The sequence below is a fragment of the Hermetia illucens genome, chromosome 3 (assembly GCF_905115235.1).
Source record: "Hermetia illucens chromosome 3, iHerIll2.2.curated.20191125, whole genome shotgun sequence".
NCBI classification, from domain to species: Eukaryota; Metazoa; Arthropoda; class Insecta; order Diptera; family Stratiomyidae; genus Hermetia; species Hermetia illucens.
The window spans coordinates 138,673,422-138,700,517 of record NC_051851.1 but is presented as its reverse complement, the minus strand read 5'-3'; the positions used below and the strand labels follow the sequence as shown (position 1 = coordinate 138,700,517).

General features: G+C 41.4%; 1 protein-coding gene across 2 annotated transcripts in view; it reads right to left on the bottom strand.

Moving 5' to 3' along the window:
* The window catches only part of LOC119652244 (guanine nucleotide-binding protein subunit alpha homolog), a 59,813-nt gene that overhangs the window by 13,547 nt on the left and 19,170 nt on the right, over positions 1-27,096 (bottom strand). For both annotated transcript variants that reach the window (XM_038056219.1, XM_038056220.1), the window contains exons 2-3: positions 3,670-3,808; positions 3,159-3,367 (exon numbers count right to left, since the gene is read on the bottom strand). In XM_038056219.1, the coding sequence (XP_037912147.1) occupies positions 3,159-3,367; positions 3,670-3,808 (348 nt within the window). The remainder of the gene's footprint in view (positions 1-3,158; positions 3,368-3,669; positions 3,809-27,096) is intronic.

Genomic DNA, 27,096 nt, shown 5'->3' with positions numbered 1-27,096 from the left:
TTCCTTAAGTGTCCGAAAGTTTTCTGGTAGCGAAATTTGAAGTCGCATATGTCGGCGGGAAGCTAATTTCAGTGAGTGAGTTCATGAAGGATAAACGATGGTAATAACCGTAGGAAGCGAGCTTATTTTTAAACTGAAATTTTTGATTATATCTTAGCAAATCAAAAATAGTTGACGGTATCAATCAATCCTCAAACGAAAGAAATATCTCAGTGCCAGGAAAGCTCATCCATACCAGGAGAATGTGGATAGGTGATCAAATTCAATTCAGGAGTTCCGAACAAGGAATTGCATTTCTTCATATTTTAATCGGACCGATTGACCCTGGGCGTATGCTTTTGAATTAATATGCGAGGCCAGTACCAACAATGGTGGTCGATCCTGTACAGGTTTGTATCCGATTCATTCCTCTGTAGAGGATAGGGCAGACAGTCCCAGTTTTCTATGAGACTGCTTTAGTTTCATTATCATCACACTTAATGCTGTGCAAGTAATAAACCCACAGCAGCGGGACAGCATAAACCAAACAAAAACATCCACAATTTCGTTAATGGCGACCGGCACCTTACAAGTCAAATTCGAGGTATCTGTCAGATGTTCAGGATTCAGCTAACTTGCTTTCTGATTTTCTGGGATTGATCCATAAGACATTTTTGCTCAAATTGGCACTAACCACTCCTTTTTGAGTCATCGGTTAATATGTCAAAATCAAGCACTTCGTGTTTCTATACATCATTTACTAATAATATCCAACCAATACCATCCATTTTGCATCCCAAATTCTTGCAATCTACTTCGGCTATTTCACTTTCATTATCGCTGATATTGTCAAATTTAGTGGATGCTCTCGCTCCGGTTATAGCTCTGACCATGCGTAGTTTAGTAGATGGGGGTTTCCAATTTTTTTGTTGATGTTATAAACAGTAAATTAAAAAGCGAATTACTAATCCCAGCGATGTTTTCTGTGACACAGAATGACGCATGAGGCTTGAAGATAAGACTATTGTTTGTTGCTGAGTGCAGCGGTTGCGTTTGCCTTGGTCATCAAGTCAAACTTAATTTGATGCCTTTTTGGTATCATTTTCTGAACTTTTTCAATAAAGCCCCTCGCATTCCGTGAGTGTTGCAGTTTTTAATCGCATGGAACATTCATAAGTATTTCAGCTATTCTAATCAGTTTGAAGTCTACTTGTCCATTTTTCACCGGTTAGCAAGCGATGAGACAAGGTCCCAATAAATTCACGTCTAACTCGATTTGGTTTGGGTAACTGGCGTGTATCAAAAGTTTGAATTTAATCATGATATTAGGTTGTTGCACATGAAATAGCCCATTTGGCAATCAAGTGAAATTAGCTGTGATTTTGCTGTATCAAACCACCAGTGCCAGTTGGCACTGTTGGTGTCGCATAATGAAATATAAATACTCCTACATTTAATCAAGGAGTCATTTCAGTTTTGACCATCGTTGTGGTAGCAGTGAATAAAAAGGAGAAGAACGATGGAAAAGAGCCAACAACATATACTTTTTTCTATATGAGTTCAAATTCGGTCATAAAGCAGCGGAGGTGACCAGGAACATTAACAGCGCATTTGGAGCTGATACGATAAGCGAACGAACCACACGGCGATGGTTCGAAAAATTCCGGTCAGGCGACGTAAACCTTCAAAGTGAGCCCCGTAGTTATCCAGGATCATCGATTGACAACGACGAGCTGCGTTTGCTGGTCGGATCCGACACGTCAGTCTGCGAGAGACATTGCAAAAAAACTAGGTTTACACTATTCGACAGTTTCCCGGCACTTGCAACAACTTGCAAAGGTGAAAAAGCTAGACAAATGGGTTCCGCATGCCCTTACGGAGCAATACATGACCGTTCGAAAGGAAATTTGTAGATCTTTATTCCTGCAGCAGAAGCGATCTCTTTTTGCACAGAATAGTGACATGTGATGAAAAGTGGATATTATACGACAACCGTCGCCGAGCAGCACAATGGCTAGATGCTGATGAGCCTCCGAAGCATATGCCGAAACCGAGCTTCCATCCGAAGTAGGTAATGGTGACTGTTTGGCGGTCTGCTGCTGGATTTATTCACTATTCTCTTTTGACACCTGGAGAAAGGATAAATGCACAGAAATACTGTGCCCAACTCGAGGAAATGCACCAAAAATTGAATATTCAACGGCCGAGATTAGTCAACAGAGATGGTGTGATACTCCTTCACGACCTCATATTTCCAGAACAACGGTTCAAAAGTTGAACGAATTGCAGTATGAGACTCTGCTTCATATACCATATTCACCGGACCTTTCGCCAATCGACTACCACTTTTTTTTAAGCATTTGGATCATTTTTTGGCGGAAAAATAGTTTAGGAATGCACAGGCCATCAAAATTGCCTTCAACGAGTTTATCAACACCCGACAGTTGGACTTTTACGAAACTGGCATACATGCTCTTGTATCTCACTGGAAGAAGTGTTTTGAATCGACTGGCACCTATTTTGATTAATTAAATAAATTTTTGTAAGCTTTACAGTCGTTTCAAATTTTAGTACCAAATCGGCCATTTCATGTGCAACAACTTGTATTTCCAAATAAATTAACATTGGCTAGTATGAATGACTACTAAAGAACTGAGCCGACTGAACTAGTGTCGGGGTTGCTGAGTGGTTAAAGCATTAGGATGTCGTACGGAAGGTCGCGGTTCAAATCTCAATACCTGTTCAGCTGTGAATGAGTACCTGAGTCAAATCAGGGTAATAATCTCGAACGAGCGCAATGTTCACCACATTGCCTCCTAGAGGGTACCGTAATCCTGTAGTGTACCGTTACGGCCTTGAATGAAGTGCTTTATTTCACTTCAAGATCCTGATCCAATTGGATTGTTCCCCAACGATTATTATTATTATAAAGAACTGAGCGAGAAAAATAGCTGAAATTTTATCTATCAAATATTTATCTGCATCTGTCAAATAATTGAAGTTCAAAAAAGGGTTTGATGGCATTTCATCTTCAAATTCAAAGCCTAATACTATCAAGAATTTGCTTAGTAAAATAACTGGAAAGCTGGCTCCTCCTTTCTCTCATAAAAGGGTCATAAAGTCCAGTTTTCAGCTAAAAAGGATTCAAATAAAAATTAGGTATCATTGATTGTACTTACAATTTGAAACTCTCTCCGCCTCTCGTATGCTCTTCGTATTCCACTATCCTGCCATAGTTTACTAATGACAGGTGCATATTCTAAAAACATATCGGTACTAATACCATGAGTACTATGAAACGTTTTGGCTTGTGTTGCTTCACATTCGTTATTTGGATTACCCCAAGGAATGTCAAGTTTCTCACGTGCGTCGACTAGCACCTGCATACCTGTGAACAATAGTCAATACCATGAAATTAGTATAAACCAATCTAGGAAACGTTTAACAATCATGGTGGTAACCACATTATTGTTAACAACTATTATTTCATTTGAAATTATCTGATATTAGTTGGGATAATAACTACCCGGAACTATGCATTGTAAATGAATAGAAAACATTATTTGCGAGGGTTTCTCCAAATTTTCAGTATCAGCCTAACCAGCTGACTTATTACATGCATGAATCGGATGCTTCTCAAAATAACACGTAAAATAAAACGAAGACACTAAAATCTCCGTAACACTACACCTTTGATGATATTTTGATAGATGATATACTGATACTCGCGTATCAATTCCGGTTCGAATTTAACGCCATGGATTATTCGCATCTGTTTCAAGAATGTCGATTTTCCAGATTCTCCAGCGCCCAGCAGTAAAAGTTTGACCTAGAAAAGAGAAAGAGGAAATGTGTGAAATATAGCAACAATCGTAACAATGAAAAAAAAAAACTGAGAAAAAGAATAACAACAACAACGACCGTGTTTGTTTTTGTAAATCAACTCCAGTTGCACTGGCGCTGGTGTTTTCGACTACATATGAAGAATGGTGATGGTACAAAGTTACAGCATCCAGAAGAGATAGTTGAGAAGCCAACCAAGATACATTCGAGATGTAAAAGCGGAATATGTTCAACGTATTTTGGGGAGACTCAACATTTCTGCGCTAATGAAAAATGACACAGTGGGTAATGGGTCTTATACACAGATAGTGAAAAGAGTAATTACATCGACGACCTTCACGGAGAGAGATCAGCTCGGATATGAAAAAGTGGTGCCAGCTGAGATCAGAGGGTTCACATCAAGGTTGACGCATTCTGGGGGCTTCAAAATTGTTCACTACGATAGATTCCCGCTTCTATTTCAATAAGTGGAGACAATGAGTTATACAAGTTATTTCAAGGCTATTGAATCCCCCCCAGAGTTCATGAAATCAATGTGTATTTTAAATATAGAATATTTCTGCACTAGGTGTGTTGGGATAGGAATCATTCTACGCTAAATTTATTGAAGTGTAACAACGACCTTAAAACAATTCCAGAAATGAGTCAATCTCGGCAATCAATTCGAATCATTAAGAAAGTTTATGCATAAATAAAAGTAACGATTATACTGGCAGCACCATTTCATCTTACAACCGCCCAAGTGCCAGATTAATCACCAAATGAAAACTCACACTTGTTGTTGTTGCTTACGCTTTGATGACGACGACTGCAATCATGTCAATAATAAAATTCCAATAAAATTATCGCAGCCGGATCAAAAGTAGATATTTCATTATTTGTTCCATGCATACTAGCTAGTCCTGTTGATGCTGTTACTATTGGCCCAGGCATAAGCAAACAAAATCGTGTAGTGGGACACCGTCGAAAAAGACAAATATGCAATAGTCGAATGCGGAAACTTACAAAAATATATTATCAAAGAAAAAAAAAACTAACGTAGCAATGTCGAAACATTGTGCAATCGGCACCATTCGAAAAAGTTATTTCCAATTGTTGAAATCGAGAGATTGGATATAGAATTTCAAACTGAACAGACTCATTTAATAAAAATTAATTGAAAGTCTAGTTCTCTGAATATTTTTAGATCCTATACAATATGGGGATTCAGGCAGAAAGCATCAATGATAACTTGTTTCTGAGATTTAACAATTCTTTAGTAGTTGATTTGTGGCACGTTTGTCGACAAAGAGACCCCAATCAATGCTTTTTGTACGACGTTTTAAGAATGATGATGCGATAGCTGAGTGGGCGGTCTCGTATCTTAGGTTCGGGTCTCCACTGCGACATGAATGTTTGACTTTGTGTTTGTCTTTGTGCTTACCTAGTGCCCAGGTGGCGCTCTACTCTTTCGGTGGGTACAGTCTGTGCCCCGTTGGTGACTGTCAAGGGTGAAATTTACTCGCCCTACTTAGCAGCCATGAACCTCAGATGGCGAAGGCTGATCACCTGTGCGAAGTCAAGGCGGATTTGGATCGCTCCCGAGATCTCGGTCCCAGGTGCGTGCGAATGTATACAAGATTACGGCGGTCTACAGGGGCACTAGCCTATGAGCAACGATGCCGCCAAACTCAGCATACCCTACAATTCGCATTCCCGAAGCTGTGAAATGAAGAGGAAACGCCTCAGGCTCTTCCTAGCTAGAGTTAGGCTACAGACATTAGGTCAACCATCCTTTGAAGACCTCAAAGAAATCTCTAGTTGCAGCGTGGGAGACTCTGCTTTCCTTTACGAATGCTACGGGCTGGCTCTGAAGATCTAAGTTGATTGGACTCTGCCGTCTACCTACACGCACAACTTTGTTGATAATAACAAGATTATTACAATTTTCCGGATCTAGGAACTTAAGGGATTTTTTGCAGTGAATTTTCAAAAAAGAAATGTATTTGTGATCGAAATTTGACGCTTTATTTAACGTACTTAGAATTATCTGATTTAAGTCGTTTTGCTCGCAAACTTGTTGCCAGGCAACTTCATTATCCCCCCTCCTTATTTGCAAAAAACTCAGACAGCCAGTTTTCGCAAGGCTCTTTTGAGACCAACTTAGTAGCACCAAGAGCATTTTGCATGGACCGGAAGAGATGGTAAGGTCCGGACTATACGGTGGGTGCGATAGTAGCGGGGTGCGCTCCCGTAGCTCCTGGCGGGTCACAAAGAAGTGTGAGGCCGAGCGTTGTCCTGATGGAACACAACACCATTCCTATTGACCAATTCTGGCTGCTTCTGCTCCATCGGCTGCTTCAAACGTTCGAGTTGTTCATAGTAGAGGACCCAGTTGAGGATCTGGCCATAGTTGACCAGCTCATAGTGGATAATTCCCTTCCAATCCCACCAAACACACAGCAAAACCTTCCTGACCGTCAATTCGGGCTTGGCGATAGTTTGGGCCGGCTCGCCGTGCTTCGACTACGATCTCTTTCGCTTAAGGTTGTCGTGCGTGATCCACTTTTCCTCACCAGTCACCATCCGCTTCAAAAATGGGTCGAATTCGTTCCGTTTCAGCAGTGCATCGCAGGTGTTGATTCGGTTCAAGAGTTTTTTTTGCGATTACTCGTGTGGTACCCAAACATCTTTTTGTTGGATACCCGACATGGCTATATTCAATGAAAAAAAATGTGCGCCCCTCTTTTAGGTATTAAATTCAGCGTGCAGCAATATAATTAATCGCATGTATGGGAGTTAACAGTTCAAACCTTTCTAACGAAGTTCGTGTCAATAGGTGTAACCGTTTCTGAGGAAAGTGCGTATGACAGACATTTTAATACGGTTTCTGGTGTCTATGTCGACCAAAGTTAAAAATAACCTAATTAGATTTAGCGTTGTTTCACTCGACCTCAAGTTTGATGCTACTTAAATATACAATTGATTGATATCTTTTGGACATTAATGCGAATAGGAAGAGTGCGATGACCAGTCAGAGCAAGAATCTTGGTTTTGTTGATGTTTATCTTCAGTCTAATTTTCCTCCTCCAAATCCAGAGCTATTTGCCCAAGGTCAACCAAATGCCATCAGCGAAGTCAAGGTATTTTTTACATCGTCAGCGAAGTCATGAGGAGAAACAAATAATTTGCCCACCACACATCTCACGGGACATTTCTAGGTAGCGGAAACAGTCAGGAAAAATAATAGAGTACGGACGACCAATCAATTAGACGCATATGAAATTCGATGTATCAGCAATAAACCTAGACTAGAACACACTGAAGAAGAGACAACTGGTCCTCGAAAAAAGGCAATTTAGTCCTTTTCATTTTAGTTTTTTTTTATAAAAAATAAGCCGAAAAAATGACATACGAGGGCGGTCCGATAAGTACTTAGCCTACCAAAAAAAAAAACGAAAATTTTTGAAAAGTGGCGATTTATTTCTCGACATAGTCTCCTTTTAACTCGATACACTTCTTCCAGCGATGCTCCAACTTCTTTAACCCGTCTGAAAAATACGTTTTCTCGAGGTCTGCAAAGTGGGCTTCCGTGGCGGCTATAACCTCCTCATTCGACTCAAATTTTTGCCCGGCGAGTGACTTTTTCAAGTTAGAAAATAAATAATAGTCGCACGGGGCCAAATCAGCAGTTCGTAGCCCAATTCGACCAATTTGGCCGTGGCGACGGCGGAAGTGTGAGCCGGTGCGTTATCGTGGTGGAAGAGCACTTTTTTCTTCACCAAATGCGGCCGTTTTTTTCCGCAATTCGGCGTCAAATCGGCTCAATAATTCGGCATAGTACAGCCCTGTGATCGTTTTGTCCTTCTCCAGGTAGTCGATGTAGATCACACCTTGTGAATCCCAGAAAACGGCGGCCATCACCTTTCCTGCCGATTGCACAGTCTTTGCCTTCTTGGGAGCACGTTTGCCGGGTAAAGTCCACTGTTTCGACTGTTCCTTGGTCTCTGGAGTGTACCAGTGGATCCATGTTTCGTCGACGGTCACGAAACGACGAAGAAACTCCTTCGAATTGCGCTTAAACAGCGCCAAACACTGCTCTGAAGTGGTTTCACGATTGCGCTTGTTGTCCGGAGTGAGCAAACGCGGCAGCCATCTCGCCGACAGCTTTCTCATGCCCAAAATTTCGTGCAGGATATGACCCACGCGGTCTTTTGAGATGCCTACTGTCTCGGCTATCTCGCGTACCTTCAATCGGCGGTCTGCCAATACAAGGTCATGGATTTTTGTAACGTTCTTCTCCGCAGTAGCCGTTTTCGGGGCACCGGGCGTGGCTCATCAAAAACTGACGTGCGACCACGTTGAAATTCATTAAACCAATTTTTGACGGTCGCCATCGAAGGAGAAGCGTCACCGTACACAGCATCCAAGCGTTCTTTGATTTCGCTGCGCGATTTCCCTTCCAAAAACAAGAATCGAATCACCGACCGATATTGTTCTTTTTCCATTTTTCTAAAATTCGCCCGCACGCCCGCTTCTACACGCGCTAAAAACAAAACTACAAGTCCTATTCGACTAAAATTTTGACAGTAGCCGTCTAAGAGAATGTTCTACACGACAGTAAATACTTCTTGCGATAGTAGCGCCATCGGGCGGAGAGGCTAAGTACTTATCGGACCGCCCTCGTACATAACAGAAGAAACAGCAATAAACCTGCAAATACAACATTGAATTTGGATATTAAAAATTGCAACTCTCCCTTATTCAGATTAATTTGGTAGCTATTAGGATAAAGAAAACTAAGTATTTAAAATTAGGTTAATTAGGGTTAGGTTTACATAGCGAGGCTGTATTCTATAGCCAAAAATCATAGCCATGAAATCTCCCCCGTCGACATTATGGTAAGAAGGAGGTTTGAAATTTGCAGCTTGTTAGTCCACAAATTTCAATTCTTTCGCGCGCCTTTTACGACCAGTAGGAAATACTTTGAGCGTGTCCTTAAACTGCAACTCATGATATTTGTGGATCGTTACAAATTACCACAAATAAACTGTTACAGGGCACTGAAGGAAAAACGAAGAATGAGTTAATATTTCTACTGCAAGAGAACTTTTGGCCGCATATGGCGAAAAAGTTCAGGATATGTTGCAAATTCTTGGCCGGAATGCTCTGGACCACCCCACTTATTATTATAGCTAGATATAGTTCCTCCTGATTGCTAGCTATTTCCTTTGAAGTGGAACTTCAATCTCAGGGAGATTTGTGTCAAATAGGAATTCGTTCAATATGATATCTGAAAATTGTCAGATTGCTAACTATGTACTTTTATTGATGAAGTTATCCTACTTTGATTCAAAAGTTCCCGCAATCACCAAATTTAAAATATATTACTCTCTTCAAAGTAATCCTCATCGATTGTCACGCACTTATGAAGCATTGGCATAAGTGCGTGGCAATCGATAGGCATTACTTCAATCCTCGAAACAAGATCCAAACCAATGAATTCGGTGAATATAGGATAGTATTTGTTGCGCATTTTATTAAAAGTTCGCGGAAATTGTGCGACAGTGTGTTGTCCATGAATGTTTGCCCACAAATCTTTGGTTTTTTCGCGAATTGTTTTACACAAATGCTTCATATCCCCTACTAATAATACTGTCTCAACTTCTGACAAAAATGTTGTGGCCGTTGAAACCCGTGAGCATCATTTTCTTCGACCTACGTGTTTTTTGGTTTCGGTTCATTTGTAGCACCTCATCCACTTGACTGAATAAACCCACGTGTCATCTCCAGTAAGGACTCATTTGATGAAATGAATATCCATGAAAATCATGTCTTCATCTCGCAAAATTTAATACAGTTACAAATTGAAAATTGGAAAAAATCGAAAACATGAACATAGACAAAGGTTCTCAACATGATGTCACTTTCCTCGCTGTTGTGCTATGAAGCTGAAATTTGGAAAAAATATCAATAATAGATATAGCAACTTGCCAAACAAAGTTTAAATCGGGGCTGTAAGGGTTCCGCATGGTGGTGGGTAGGTAGGTAGGTATCAGTGGCCGCTCCGAGGAGCCCAATTAACGCTTTGGTGCGCCGTGTTGATGCCACAAACTCCTAAGACCGTGACTGTTGTTATGGGAGTAGGGAGGCAGATTCCAGCCGGCTCGGATCTTCAGAGCCAGCCCGTAGCATTCACGAAGGGAAGCAGCTCTCCCACCATGCAGGTAGAAATCTCTCTGAGGTCCCGAAAGAATGGTTTACCCAGTGTCCGCAGCCTAACTCTAGCCAGAGCTGGGCAATCGCAGAGAAAGTGCATGAGGGTTTCCTTTCCTTCTCAGCAGCTCCGGCAATGCGAGTTGTAAGGTATGCCGAGCCTAGCGGCATGGTCCCCTATGGGCCAGTGCCCCGTGCAGACCGCTGTAATCTTGAAAGCATTTGCACGCGTCTGGCACAGGAGCGTTCGTGATCGGGCTATGTTATAAACGGGCCAAATTCTCCTTGACTTGGCACAGCTTGTAATCCTTCGCCATCTCAGGCCCGCAGCTGCTAGGTAGTGCGAGTAGACTCGGCCCCCGACAGCCGCCAGCGGAACACTGACTGTATTCGCCGAGGGACTGCCAAGAGCAGAGCGTTGCCTGGCCAATCCATCAGCCCGCTGATTCCCCTCTATGTTCCTATGCCCGAGTGACCTTGAGCGTACCGCCCAGACGGTTAAGCGCGTCTCTGCACTGCCCCACCAGCTGTTACGGCTATGTCCGCATGGTGGTAACTCTGAGAAAAAGATAGTACACTGAACGTCGTAAACGGAAATACCCCTACTAAGTTATGAACTCCATCTGTTGAAACACAGCGAGAAATTATTGAAGGTCCTAATATTTTGGTGTCAATGTTCTGGAAGTTACTCACAATCCGACCGAATGTTCAATTTATCGCAAAACAGACTCCCCGCCTTATTTTCAGTAATGACGGAAATCACTTCTATGGTGCCATCTAACAAAAGTATCAAAGACGGTTTTTACTTTACTGTACTTTTTAAATTATCAGCATTTTAAATTTCAACGCACTGAAAAGCCCGCGCCATGTTATGTGATGTCACAACTCGAACCAAGAAAATTCAGTAGCCCGGCAGTTACTCATAAAACTATAAAACTGTCAATATTAATTTCTAGCGTAAAATGCTAAGGACAGTGAAATATTGTTTCGTGCCTTGCTGCATAAATACCTCCATAAAACACCATAGAAAGCTGTTGGCTGTTCCGAAAGGGGATTTTCGGACGAAGTGGATCGCCATCGTCTGACGGAATCCAGTTTCTTTGGAGTCAGTTTTAAATTGTGAGGATCATTTCAATGTGAGTTATTTTTTTTAAACTTTAACTTCAATTTTAATTGATAATACACGATTGCGTTAAAATTTTGTGTCGCTATTATTCAAATTCAAATCAAGTCACAAGAGACGAAATACCGTAGAATATTCAAAGTGTCCAAGGTTCGAATCCCGCTTTCAGAAATGTACGTTTTACTGCCGTTCAAGTAAAAATGTCAGGATTTGCTATATAGTTTGTTACCATTACTGCCAAAATGTAAAGTAACTTGAAGGAATGTCCATTGACGCATCAATCTCAAACTTTCCTGTTAAAAACTGATTGAAAAGTAACAAGTAACAAACACTAAACCGGATGTCTTCACGTAGATAAGATACAAATTGCTCGTTTCATGACGTCACGACGGTTTCCTTTCCGCCTTGTGAAAATTCAATTTTTAAACCATCATAATGAGCGTTCCCAATTGTTTTTTTTTAACGGATATGGTAATTTGGCAGGTGATATTATTATTTCGGTGTAAAAAAAACAATCATTTCCTAACGCGGGGAGTCTATTCGCTTATTATCCCATACCATGACGATATTTTACCACAATTTGACAATTGTGTTTGTGACATCGTTAAAATTCTCAAGAATTGTAAGGCTACTGACGCAATAAACACCGCACGGTTACTCATGGAGAAACACAGCGAGAAACAACTACCTCTCTGTATTGCATTCCTGGATTTAGAAAAGGCACTTGATCATCACACATTCATCTGGTCGTGCGCTGAGTTAAACTGCTCTATCGTTAAGAGTACACTGTGGAAGGGAGCGTCCTCTCACCACTCCCCTTTGCTCTTGGTAAGGACACTGCCCCACGGGACATCCAAACTCCAACGCCCTATACCCTGCTCTATACAGATGATATTTTCCTAGGGCCTCATTACCAAGTTGATCCTCAGCGACTTATTCAAGCGTAAAATGATCGTCTAATGCAGCACTCTTCGACCCAATCCGAATAAAGCATAGTTTTTAACAACCGACCGCAATGGGGCAGGCACTAACACTGTTAAGTTGGCTATGCGTAATTCGGCAGGCCTGACAATTACACCTAAAAAGTCCAATAGGCCGCCTGTTGAACGGGAAACACCGTACACGCATCGGCAAGCTGGACTCTAGCTGTGAAACGCGTTGAAACGCAAATTTGAGTTATTTTTGTGTTTGAACATTTATAAAAAATGTTTACCAACGATGAAGGTGCTGGAATGTCGGCGAGACGTCTCAAACCACACACGTATCGGTTTGTCTGATCTCCATTCCGCTGGTCGGCTTTACAATCGATCACCGTCTGCCGGAACCTGCCCAGAACTGAACGATTTGAGTACCTCGGACCGGTACTGCCGACCAACGTAGTGTCGTCCGTTCTGTCCTCTATGGGACATAGATCAAAGAAGAAGCAAATCCTTACATCATCATCATCATCAACGGCGCAACAACCGGTATCCGGTCTAGGCCTGCCTTAATAAGGAACTCCAGACATCCCGGTTTTGCGCCGAGGTCCACCAATTCGATATCCCTAAAAGCTGTCTGGCGTCCTGGCCCACGCCATCGCTCCATCTTAGGCAGGGTCTGCCTCGTCTTCTTTTCCTACCATAGATATTGCCCTTATAGACTTTCCGGGTGGGATCATCTTCATCCATACGGATTAAGTGACCCGCCCACCGTAACCTATTGAGCCGGATTTTATCCACAACCGGACGGTCATGGTATCGCTCATAGATTTCGTCATTGTGTAGGCTACGGAATCGTCCATCCTCATGTAGGGGGCCAAAAATTCTTCGGAGGATTCTTCTCTCGAACGCGGCCAAGAGTTCGCAATTTTTCTTGCTAAGAACCCAAGTTTCCGAGGAATACATGAGGACTGGCAAGATCATAGTCTTATACAGTAAGAGCTTTGACCCTATGGTGAGACGTTTCGAGCGGAACAGTCTTTGTAAGCTGAAGTAGGCTCTGTTGGCTGACAACAACCGTGCGCGGATTTCATCATCGTAGTTGTTATCGGTTGTGATTTTCGACCCTAGATAGGAGAAATTGTCAACGGTCTCAAAGTTGTATTCCCCTATCCTTATTCGTGTTTGTGTTTGACCAGTGCGGTTTGATGTTGTTGGTTGATTCGTCTTCGGTGCTGACGTTGCCACCATGTATTTTGTCTTGCCTTCATTGATGTGCAGCCCAAGATCTCGCGCCGCCTGCTCGATCTGGATGAAGGCAGTTTGAACGTCTCGGGTGGTTCTTCCCATGATGTCGATATCGTCAGCATAGGCCAGTAGTTGGGTGGACTTGAAGAGGATCGTACCTCTTGCATTCACCTCAGCATCACGGATCACCTTCTCGAGGGCCAGGTTAAAGAGGACGCATGATAACGCATCCCCTTGTCGTAGACCGTTGTTGATGTCGAATGGTCTTGAGAGTGATCCTGCTGCTTTTATCTGGCCTCGCACATTGGTCAGGGTCAGCCTAGTCAGTCTTATTAATTTCGTCGGGATACCGAATTCCCTCATGGCCGTGTACAGTTTTACCCTGGCTATGCTATCATAGGCGGCTTTAAAGTCGATGAACAGATGGTGCAACTGTTGTCCATATTCCAACAGTTTTTCCATCGCCTGCCGCAGAGAGAAAATCTGATCTGTTGCTGATTTGCCTGGAGTGAAGCCTTTTTGGTATGGGCCAATGATGTTCTGGGCGTATGGGGCTATCCGGCCTAGCAAGATAGTGGAGAATATCTTATAGATGGTACTCAGCAACGTGATACCTCTATAATTGCTGCACTGTGTGATATCTCCCTTTTTATGTATGAGACAGATTATGCCTCGCTGCCAATCGTCAGGCATTGATTCGCTGTCCCATACCTTGAGCACAAGTTGATGAACCACTTGGTGTAACTGGTCGCCTCCATATTTAACCAATTCGGCTGTAATTCCATCGGCTCCTGGCGACTTATGATTTTTTAGCCGATGAATTGCACGGACTGTTTCTCCTAAACTTGGTGGTGGCAGTATTTGTCCGTCGTCTTCAGTTGGCGGGACCTCCAACTCGCCGATGTTCTGGTTGTTCAGTAGCTCATCAAAGTACTCAACCCATCGCTCTAATATGCCCATTCTGTCGGAAATCAGATTTCCCTCTTTGTCTCGGCAGGATGAGCATCGAGGTGTATAAGGCTTCATCCTGCTGACTTGTTGGTAAAACTTCCGCGCCTGGTGCGGTTGCTCCCTGTACTTTTCTAGTTCACAGACTTGTTGGTTCTCCCAGGCTTCCTTTTTCCGTCTGTGAAGTCGCTTCTCCGCTCGTCGGAGTTCGTGATAAGTCTCTGCGCGTGCCCGCGTTCTTTGAGAATGCAACATTACTCGGTATGCGGCATTCTTCCGTTCCGTTGCTAGCTTACATTCATCGTCAAACCAGCCGTTCCGACTCCTTTTGCGGCTGGGGCCAAGTATATTTGTGGCCGTATCCATGATAACGTTCTTCAGGTGGTTGTGAAGATCATTAGTTGATGCTTCATCTCCAGGTCCTCTATTGACTGCGGTTATTGCGGCATCCATTTCCCTCTTATAGGTGTCGCGGAGGGTTGTGTTGTGGATGGCTTCAGTGTTCACTCTCACCTGATTGTCAGAGGGGATTCTAGGTGGTATTGTTATTCGAGCTCGGAGCACCATGCCAACGAGATAGTGATCCGAGTCTATATTGGCCCCCCTATATGTTCTGACATTCATCAAGGCTGAGAGGTGGCGGCGTTCGATCAACACGTGGTCAATTTGGTTGAAAGTGGTCCCGTCTGGAGAGGCCCACGTATGTTTGTGGACCGCTTTCCGCGCAAACCAGGTACTTCCAACAACCATTTCGTGTGACCCTGCTAATTGAATAGTCCGCAGTCCGTTATCATTTGTTTTTTCGTGTAAGCTATGGGAGCCAACGTATCGCCTGAATACGGGCTCCTTCCCTACTTGGCTGTTAAAATCCCCAAGTATGATTTTGATATCATATCTGGGACAGGCTTCGAGGGTTCTTTCTACTGCCTCGTAGAAGGTATCCTTCTCCGACTCTGCAGTCTCCTCTGTAGGGGCGTGAACGTTTATGAGGCTTATATTTCTAAATCCTTACACCGACATGATTAATGATTCCTTACTATTACAAGCACACTTCGACTTAGGATACTGACACATCTGACGAATTGAGGAGCAGACCTCGATTTAAAACGTTTTTACTTGGACTTACAAAGCAATTTTTAACATTAATGCTGAATTTCCTTGTTGCTCAGAGTTACATTTTTGACTTGGGATGCGTCGAGTCGAGAAATAAGTCGAGATATTTCTGCATATTAGTTTATGGACACTAAGCTATGAGAAGCAGGCCACGTTTGCAAATAACTTTTCATTATTATCCACATCCATGCCGGGTAATCAGATCGAGAAGCTGACGCTCAACCACCCAGGCCATTGCACAATTATACATGCATACATGCTAAAGAGCTGTGCACTTTTATTTTCCACCAGATATAGACATGTGGGGTATCAAATGAAAGGTCTCGGTTAGTACTTTCCGAAGCCGGTTTTAATTGACATATGTTGGAAAGGTGGGGAGTGCGGGGGGCTGAAAGTGAACATTTCTTTAGCGGACCCACTCTCAGAAACTATTCAACCGAAAAATCCGAGAAAATCGAAAGGCTGCTACTAAATGGTGCCTAGGCTCCGAAATACCCTACATACCGATATCCTTTCATATAAAGTTAATAATAGTATATTATTATAATTTTTAGTAATTCGCCGGAAAATCCTCCTTAAGTTCATCCTAGTACCACGAAATTTTGCAGTAATATAGGCTGAGCATAATCCTACCAAGTTTGCTGGAAATCGCACTATTACTAACAAAGTTATAATAGGCGAAAGTTGTCGCTCCTTTGCAAATTCAAGACTTTGAATGTCAATATCACTTGAAAGTGGATATTTTCACATAATATATGCTTACGAGTATATTACGTGTTACGTACTAATGGGGCAAATACACCCTCAAATTTCTTTATAAAAGAAATACACAAAAGCTTTCAAACCTTCTCGGTCAATGCTATTAGGCAATGGAGAATTGCGTTATGAAATTGCTTTACGCATTAGCGCAAACTTCGACAACTGGTGTTCTTTGTGATCGACCTATCAGCGAACGCCTCAAATCTAAAATGTAGTACAATGAACGGCACAAAGGTTGAAGAAAACGAATAAGAATTGAAGTGGAATATATTAGATTAGCTCGATTTTTTTTCCTTTCGTTTGGAATTGAGGGAGCCGTAAATTCGCGATCCACTGGATGGTGGTCCTTGGGCTGCTTTTCTTAGGCTAACACCCAAATTAAAAAATAGAGACGACTACAGTTTCATCCAGGGTTAGCCAGCGTCTGGTGAGTTGTCTCTACGCTGTTGTTTACAGCTTCTCTACCTCTATATAAAGAATTTCTTTCAATGATTAATCGGGTCTAACCCAATCTTCCGAGTAAGCTGGATGATGAATAAGCAGCAAAGTTGATGTCACTCTTTGAATATTTTAGTAAATTGATTTTTTTATTCATTTGTAACTTGCTCTAACATTATAGTTCCCACCAATTAATAAAAATTATGTAATTGAATAAGTACTTTTATTTTATGTAATTGTAAACTAAGAACTTTTATGAAATAATAACCCTGTTTGCTTCTATCCATAGTTATATGTCCTAATATTCCTTACGTCCGAGGCAGCTTCTCATAATGCAAGGACTACACTCGTAAGAACATGATAAGTCTGTAGTATAGAGACCAAAAGAAACATATGGATCGACATTCATATTTGAAATGAAACTATTATATGTGCCGATCAACCTACAAGGTTTGTATTGGAAAATTTTCCCCCTAAGATTTTAGCTCTGGCCTCCCTTTGACAATAGACCCAATAGAATTTATCTTAAAACTCCATTTTAAAGTCTCGTATATTTTTCGCTCCTGGTCCGAACCGATGTATTTTATTTTGTAATTCATTTTTCTTCCTATTTGTTCAATTACCTATACTAATCATATCTTTTGCATTACTAATTCCGAACTTTGTTTCTTTCGTATCCACTGCACTTCGCAACAAGTATGCTCTTACATTTTCCAGAAAATCTTGGAATTAAATGCATAAAGCGGAAAACATACAATCAAGCTCCATGGATGGTTGGTATTTGTGGCAACTTTGATAGCCATGACTTATGTTAAGTTTTTCAAATCAGTTTTTTTATTACTTTCCATAATTTTAGATTATTAATAGTGAAAATTTCTAAGAAATGTTACGCACAAGTGAATAGAAGGTGGTGTTTCTTGCAAAATGATTGACTGAACTATCCTCGTCTTTCCGTCGTTCTGTATCTATTATCTTTTTAAATCAAAAGATTTACAATTTATTCCAGGTCGTGAAGAATACCATCATCAACTGTCGAAAGTGAACACTTTCCTTGTTGTCTGACATTACCATCCACTGAAAGGTCTGGCGGAGCATCTTGTGCTACATGACAAGAGCATGTGCTGTGTAAAATCATACGCATGTACATGCAAATTGCTTAGATTTCGGCAAAAACTAGATATGTACATGTAAAATATCTGGCCTGATTTGAATCTGCGAAAAGACGCACGTAGGTATCTGCTCATCACTTGGAACATGAATGATCCGCTTAATCGCAGCTACCGACGGTCATCTTAGATGAATTGATAGAGGTTCAATGAATAATAATAATAATAACGCTATAATACTTTTCAGCAGCATGGGATCCACTCAGATTCCTACTTAGTATCAAGAACGAACCCAATATTAATCGCAACGAGCTGTCAATCGTAATTCAATAGATTTTGATAAATTTCAGGCATACATTGTGCCAGCAGTGTGTGCTTTAATTTGCACGCTGGGCAGCGGCAAACGGTCGTAATTTAAATGATTTGAATATGAAAAAGAGTATGACGTTCGTTCGCATATTATATTGGCTCTTTGGCTCTATTGAGGTCTTGGGTCTATTGAGCGATTCTGAGAACTCTGAGGGGGGAAAAAGTTGATCTGAATGTTCATGGTAGCGCCCGAGATTCTTTGGCTTTTGTAATCGAATCAAAAGTAAACATCTCTGTAGGTGCGGTAAATTAGGTTCTCAGAACCTCTGAAGGAAGAAGTATTGCTCATACTTGAATTGAATAAAAAAGGAATCATGGGTCTAAAAAGTTCTGAATATGATTCCATTTACTTTTCATGTCATTCGACCCCACTTTCTCTACCTTTCCACCCAACTTTTCGGGCCTCTATGGGACTTTGGGCTTCCACATACTCTCGGACTGGGGCTATTTGGTCATGCATGTCTAAACTTTGGTGTTTGTGTTAGCTATTTGCAAAAATTTAGTATGCAATTACAATGGTGGCGACAAATAGTTTATAATTTATGCTTTTTAGCATTCATTGTGCCCATCATAAACTTGGAAAGTTAAATTTTATTCGTTTTTCTCGTTCGTTGCACAACAACGAATTGCTCCGACTATCTCGCGGTTACTTTTGCGTATCCGCACTTTTTTCTGGGGTTTTCCGTAAGAAAAATTAGTCACTAAAGTACGTTGTGTTTGATATTGCTGCTAGTGGGCTGTTATGTAGTGTAGTAAGTAAGTGCTGTAATTTGCTGTGTCATACAGATATTTGCTAGTCGAGACGAAAATTACAGAAACAATGGCAGAACTAGCAACGGTATGACGGCAGCATAACAATTCAAATAAAAGAAGTCGAGTTAAGGTCGTCGTGATGTAAATTCTGCTAATGGCGGTAGATTTTGAACAAATATGACCTTTGAACAATATGAGAATTCCTAGGGGCAAGACGCAAATAATGAAATAATCATTTATTCCTGTTTTCTATTCAATTAGCTCGCATGATTGTAAGATGTGGTGAAGTATAGAGAAACTTAGTATCAAAGATATGCAAAAGTAAATAAGCATTGAAGATTATATTCTTCATGGGTAAACTGTTGAATGGTTTGGCGCGAGTTCCTGCCGAGATTTAAGCTCCCGATCTTTTTCTGACACGAATTGATTTTATGACTGCAATCAGAGTTTTTGTATAAATGTAGGGCTGCCGATCTATAAAGAGCTCTGATTCGGTTTTCATACCAATGAATGCGAGCCCTATTTAAGATTTTAACCGCAAAAATGAGTTGGAAAGCGCTATCCAACGCATTGACAACAACATAGCTATCTATCAACTCGCAATATGAGTAACAACAAGCCAAAATATCGTTGCAGAAGATCATCTATTTCTTACCGTAGCAGATACAGGTCTAATGTAGCATTCCACCAAAACGAGCTTTTCTACATATGCAAATGTCCTGATCAGATTTCAAAGTCCTTTATCCTGAATACCTCTTGTACGAAACTATTCAATGCGAAAAGTTGCTGTATCATATTGATAGACCACTAGCTTACTCCAAACTACAATTTTATTTTATAGTGTATATATATATTTCGGGAGCAACATACCCCCTTCATCAGTACAAAGTTACTGAAAACCATTGCCATTATACGGTTCTATTTATACTTAAGCACTAATTACCTAAATTACTATTTAACAAAACAAAAAAAAAACATTAAATTATTAACCTAATTATCTGTTAATTACCGCGGCGCGTCTTATTAATTTTGAAGGGCAATTATCGGAATCTGTGTTTAATAACCGCGTCGCGTCTTCTCTCAAAATTTCTAGACTTTCCCAAGGGTCCAAGATTGTCGTTCGGTTTGTATGACGCAAGAGTTCAAGATTTTCGAGTTGAATGGTATGGGTTTCCTCGACTATACGCGCTGCCACTGATGATCTTATGCACGACTTTTATTTCCGAACACTACTTACCGCTTCCTAGATGTGTTTATTAAATCTAGTCGTTATCAGGCGTTTAGTCTGTCCTATGTATATTTTATTACAGTCGCTGCACGTTATTCGGAAGATCCCGCTTTTTTCCTCCGCTGCCAAAGGATCCTTGACGGTTCCTAGTAAATTCCCCAAGATGGACGATTGACTCGAACCTACGACTTCCAGTTGGTACTTTTTTACTCAATTCCTGATGTTGTTTAATAGGTAGGAATACGGGATACTTATTCGTCTGGTGGTTACCTCCTTCTGCTGCGAAAATAGTGTTGCATAGGCATGCCTTTTGTGTTGCTTGACTTTTCTTCCAATCAATTTCTCAATAGTCTGAGGTTTATACCCATTCTTAATAGCGGTGGCAATAATATGCTGTCGTTTCTTATTGAAACCGTATTCCGAAAGAGGATATGTGATCAGTCGGTGAATCATGCAATTATAGGCAGCTATTTTTTTGGGAAAATGTGTGGTGCGAAGTTGCTGGTATCGTTCTCTGCGCTGCTGTAGGTTTACGGTATATCTCGAACTTAAGCTTCCCGCTAGAGTTGACGATATTTAGATCCAGGAAGAGTAGAGCCCCATCCTTTTCTACCTCTAGTGTAAACTCGATTTTATGATGAATCTTGTTTATAAAGGAGATGACCACATCTATATCGTCTCTTCTAACAATCGCAAATACGTCGTCTACATACCTAAACCATACTTTAGGCATTATTCCCATCGATTCAATTTCTTCTTCGATTGATGACATGAACCTTTCAGTGAGTAACGGCGAGAGGGGGTTCCCCATCGCTACTCCCGAAGAAGTTTTGTAAAATCCATCCCGAAATGTAAAATAGTTAATTGAAATAATAAAAACTTGTTGTTTCTTATTCGTTGGTTTGGGTAATTTATTCTTGCAAATACCGATATTTCGGGAACCACTTGTTCCCTTCATCAGTGCAAACAAGACACAGGAGAAACTTGAGGTGTGTGATGTATGCACAGAATGCGATGTTATTCTGTTTCGCGTACAGAGAATTAAGAGTTACCGTGATGTGTTGTAGCTCTAACTTTAGTACTAATTTCTTATTATCGCAACCCGATTTTAGCTTAATGTGGTGGGACTTTGGTATTACGTTGTTCGTTGTTCCTCGCAATTATTGGGTTGGGGAAAAGAAATGTCGTATTTGTGATCGAAATTTGACGCTTTATTTAACATATTTAGAATTATCCGATTAAAGTCAAATATGCGCCGTTTTGTTTGCAAACTTGGTGCCATTTAGAAGGCAACTTCATTATCCCCCACTCCTTATTTGCAAAAAAACTCAGCCAGTTTTCGCAAGCCTCTTTTGAGGCCAACTTAGTAACACTAAAAGCGTTTTGCATGGACCGGAAGAGATGGTAATCACTTGGTGCCAGGTCCGGACTATACGGTGGGTGCGATAGGACAACCCATCCGAGCTCCCGTAGCTTCTGGCGGGTCATCAAAGATGTGTAAGGTCGAGCGTTGTCCTGGTGGAACAGAACACCATTCCTATTGTCCAGTTCTTGCCGCAAACGGTTGAGTTGCTCACAGTAGAGGACCGAATTGAGGGTCTGGCCATAGTTGAGCAGCTCATAGTAGATGATTCCCTTCTAATCCCAACGAACACACAGCAAAACTTTCCTGGCCGTCAATGCGGGTTTGGCGATGGTTTGGGCGCTTCGACCACGATCCTTTTCACTTGAGGTTGTCGCACGTGATCCACATTTCATCACCAGTTACCGTCCGCTTCAAAAATGAGTCGAATTCATTCCATTTCAGCAGTGCATCGCAGGCGTTGATTCGGTTCAAGAGATTTTTTTGCGCCTTAGTTGCATTTTTACCTCTCAGGTAGTAAAAACGCAAAATATGACGAATTTCTTCCTTGGTGGACCCCATCTTTGACGCACTATAACTTGAAACTGAAATGTACGATCACAACAATGTCAAAGAGGCACTTTTAGCACAGTTTGTCGTCTTCAAGTCGCCGTATAGGATGACCCGATGCGATAAGTACAAAACAAGATATGTTTATGTGTCGCCATCTATTTACAAAATACGACATTTCTTTTTCCCCAACCCAATATTTTCTTCAGCCTCAACAATTTATTGAATTCAAACTTCTGGTTGGGTAGCATTTCTAAAAGGTTAGATATTGTCTTCTATTTGTAGTTAAGTCTAAAATTGATAGACCAGCTTACTCCAGTATATATATATCTAGGGAGCAACTTACCCCCTTCATCAGTACAAAGCTACTCAAAACAATTGCGATTATACGGTTCTATTTATACTTAAGCACTAATTACCTAAATTACTTTTTAACAAAAAAAAAACAACATTATGCTTATCTATTTCCTACCTAGCAGATACGGGTCTAAAATAGCATTCCACCAAAAGGAGCTTTCCTACATATGCAAATGTCCTGATCAGATTTCAAAGTCCTTCATCCTGAATACCTCTTGCACAAAACTATTCAATGCGAAAAGTTGCTCCTTAGGTTATATTATATGGTTGCAATTGTTTGATTAATAGAATTTCGCACGCAACTACACCTATGTGTCGTCATTGTTGGATTCCGGAAATGTCCTCCAAGATATCTCCAGAGGTCTGCAGTCCTCTACTGATCTGTGTTATCTATTTTTAACGCGGCCCACTCGTTAGCAATCCTGGGATAGTAGATTCCTTTGAATGGTATAATCTAGCAATGAAGTTTTCACCCTCTTTTAATGTGTGACCTGTAGCTACCATGTCCGAATTTTGACCAACACCTCTACTGGTACCTGATTTATACAGTAAAGAAGTTCTTCGTTCCGAACGTAGACTTGGACCGTTCGCATAGAAGTGGCGGTCAATTTCCATGTGCTGCTCTAATATAGGTGCACAGAGGGAGAATTGGTAGGGAACAACCTCGACTAGATATCTAATATTTCGGACATTACTCCCCATAAAGGAAAACTGCACAAAACATGTATATATGTAGCTTCTAATTTATTTCTACAAATGGCAGGCGGTACTCTAATATATCAAAATCATCACACGTCAGATTAGAAGATTCGTTGCGTTATCGGTTTGATAAACGAAAAGATCCACCATGGAAAATTTGTCTGGAACTTCAGCGTAACTCATTAAGGCATTGCTAGGCTGACTCAATTCTGTCCAAATACCAACAGACGGATGAAAAGTAAAGTGCAGAGGGTTTACCGGAATTATGTCATCCCCAGTAAGAGATCTGTAGTTGAAATTCTTGACACTAAAGCAAAAACTTTCTGTCGTATACTGCTCAAACTTAGCCGACTGAACGAAATATTCCTGATGTGAATGCCAAAATACTCTAGCATCACTGGTAATGAGGAAACTCACAGACTGGCTCGACAAGGGCCTGGATCCACAATGATGGAGCCAGACTCAACTTTTGGTATCCGGTCATCCACGGTCAAGTCTACTCTGAATGGCGATACAACGATTCACGCAGCCAAATGGGCAAGTTTGAACTCTTGTCGGCAGGCGAAAATCTTCGCAGAGGTATCCGGGGTGGCTAGTGCAGTATTTTTGTTGTCCCTTAAGAAGTGGGCCATTAAAACCCTAGGAGGGCTTTTACCGGAACAGTTCTCTTTATATACCACTTGGAAAAGATTGTGGTGGTGGTCTAGGCTGTGCGGCGGAGAAGCACGGCCCTGCACTTCATATGCAACCACCCAGCGTCCTCAGATCTCAGGCGAAGATACCTCGGTAAGGTTTCCTTCAATGAAGAATCTGCCCCCTCGCGGGCTTCGGACAATGTTTTCAGATTCACAAAAGCCTGCGAACGCCACAGACAGGAGGTCATCGAACAGGATAAAACAATGGGTATAAGAAAAGGGTTTAGTGCTAAACTAAATTTCTGCTCGCGCGAATCCCCATGCTTGTGTGGTTATTTTCAGAATCTAGTGCGGATCTACGCACTGGTATAATCTCCTGGATTTTGTATAATGGCCCGTGAGGGATCGAAGCGCTCAAAGGACCTCCAAATCATGCTAGAGGATCTAGTTTTTCAATAAAATATGGCCTATATGCTAAGTATAAGCTGACATATTTTATGTACTTAGATGACATCAACTTGTATGCTGGTACTGAAAATTATCTTAGGAATTTGTTGCGAATAGTAGATATATATTTAGCCGTGATGTTCGGATGGAATTTGGAAGAGTCAAAACCAAGCCATCGCGAGCCGCATACCAGATATAGCATTGGTGACATCCACATCCAAGTTATGACTGAAACAGACTTATACAGATATCTAGGAGTGCTGCAAGGGAACCATGCTTGAGTTGCTGATCTGAAAGGTGCTCTGCTGTCTGAATCCCCTGCAACGTATGAAGCTGGTGCTGAAATCGCATCTTTCGGGAAGAATAAAATAAGTTCACTGAATGTATTCGCTATTTCTTTACCGGCACATACATTCAAAATATTGCCGAATACCGATTTGGAAAACATTCAGCGACGGATACCGCCTACTATGTCCAAATTCCGAGATCATCATTCAAATTCTCCTGTGAGACGCATAAACCTGCCTTGTGACATGGGAGGTGTGGTTGACATTGCGGCACAACATTGCCGCCAAGTCGATTCGTTACGCGCTTTTTTTACACCAAAGAGCAGGCGAGTCCTTTGCATGTAACCGTTTGTAAGGCAAGTTGATAGTTGACTCCACTTAACTTGAAGGATCGATCTTTCATCCGGTGAGAGCGTATTGATGAGTGGAAGTCAAAGGCAATGCAAGGTAAACACATGAATTGCTTTTAGCAGCCGTTTGTGGATCTGCGTTTATCGGAAAGTTGCCTGTGTGCTAGGGATCTCCTTGCTGAGACGTGCTATTCGATTGTCCGAGTCTGAATACTTGTATAAGGTAAGATTTAGAATCTGCTGAGAATGTGATAACTCGGAAAATAATCATCTTCGGCGCGACAATCCCATTGGATTTTGGCCTTGAAGCGTGTTAGAGTACTTCACAGCGACGGTACACTACAAAACACTGTAGGAGGCAATGTGATCAGCATTGCGTCCCCCATGATTATTATTCTCATTAGACTGATTTGGCTCAGGCAATCATTCACCTTCAGCCACGATACAAATTCCACTGCCAACAGTGAGAACCGCAACCTTCGGCTCTCTCGGTGCTCTAACCACTAAGCCATCCGTCCGCTCCGTGAAGCAATCTATCATACTAATACGGATCCAAGTGTAATTCGTATGTTGAAATCTACGTACAAGGATTCCGGCAATGAAAGTCTCGGGGGTTTCGCGCAAAAGGGGCCTTGAAAGTCTCACGTTTTTACAAAACGATTACTAGTCCAAGATATTATAACTTATTGTTAGATCCTTCAGGTAGACTTGATGCATAAATCATAAAAAATTCGATAAGCGAACGTTGCATGTATCGTTTTTCTGCTCTTTTCACTGGTAGTGCCGAGGATGTTCAAATTTGAGATGACTGTTGCAACGATCTTGAAGATTCACCAAGAACCAAATCAATATTCAACCGATGCTCAGTATTTGATACACCAGCTGATCGCTTAAATTCATGCAGATTCGTTTTCTCTGCTTACCGCAGTTTTCAACAAATTTTGATGAATAATATGAGCTGTAATTTTATCGGCGTTGATCAAATTATAGATCACGCCATGGGGCCAGCGATCCGTTCGACTTTGCACGGTATAGGTGTGACAAAACTAATCGAAAGTGTCGACACCTCCTTTCGCTTTGTTATAAAAATATATTTTGATGGGTTTACCACTTTCGCCCACTTCGTCGCTGTAGATAGGTGTAGAGTTGACAAAATCACCAAAGCCTTATTTGTTTTCGGAACGTGAGATAAAAGTGTTCCTATCTGCCGAAAGCGAAACAAATTGCTTCTTGTATCACAACGATGATTTGGAAGAAATTCTTGTGAAATCAAACCTTTATTTTTTTGCACTCTTCCTACGCACGTTAATCCGTTTAATTTCAAACTCTGTGCCAATTCCAGAGAAGTGAAAAAATTGTCCATTGTTACATTTCTTCCTGTTCTGTAATATGGCTCACACAATTCGGCAACAATAGTTTGCGTGATGTTGACTTGTCTACCTGCGCCACTTCGTTCTTTTGACAAATAAACGTTTGCGTTGCAAGGATACGCTGTTTTGGTGTCACAAACCCAGAAAATTTTCATTCCGTCTTTGTCGGGCGTAGAGAATATATATTATTTGAAAGAGCAGCGACCGCGAAAAGGAACAAGTTGCTCATCAACAATCAAAGCTTCGCTGGGAGAATAAGATTTTTTTTGCAAATTTTCGACAACCAGATCAAATACCTCTCTTATTGTAGCAAACTTGTCGCGTGAGCGCCGAACACTGCGTGTATCGAACCGAAATGACGAAAAATCATTTTAAATCTCTTCAATCCCATCGTTGCTTTAAATCCGCGTAAATTATCACAAAACTGTTCGTACTTCCTTTTGATCGATCGATCAACGCCTGCAGCAATTAACAAACCAATGAAGTTCAAGGGAGTCTAAAAGTCCTGCATGCTACAGCGTATTTAATGTGGGTGTTTATGGGGAGGAGATGCAGGAGTACATTCAGAGTACCTGCCGGGTTGAACTGAAAGGGCTTTGCAATAGAACCTGCATACGTGGTCCTAAGCTTGGTTCTATTCTATGATATTTCTTGCTCAGTGGTGGTCACTACATATGCTAGAACCCTATATTAAGATGAGACGAACCACGGCTATGTACATCCAAGGAAGCATCCTCGGTAGAAGGCCCCAATTTCCTTACAGCAGGCGTAGAGGACTATAGAGATCTTAACAATTGGTACTTTGTTCAGTATCTAATTTAACTTAAGGTTCAGGATTACATCAAATACTTTACACCGGAGGAAAGTTCGAATCTTTGTCCATTCATTACTATTAACCAGAGCATCAGAGAGATGGCATCACCTTGAGACGTTACTCAGGGCACAGTTCTGACCAGGTGACTACTTCCCAGATCAACTTGGATTATCCTCGTTCCTAGCGTGAATACTATCCAATACAGC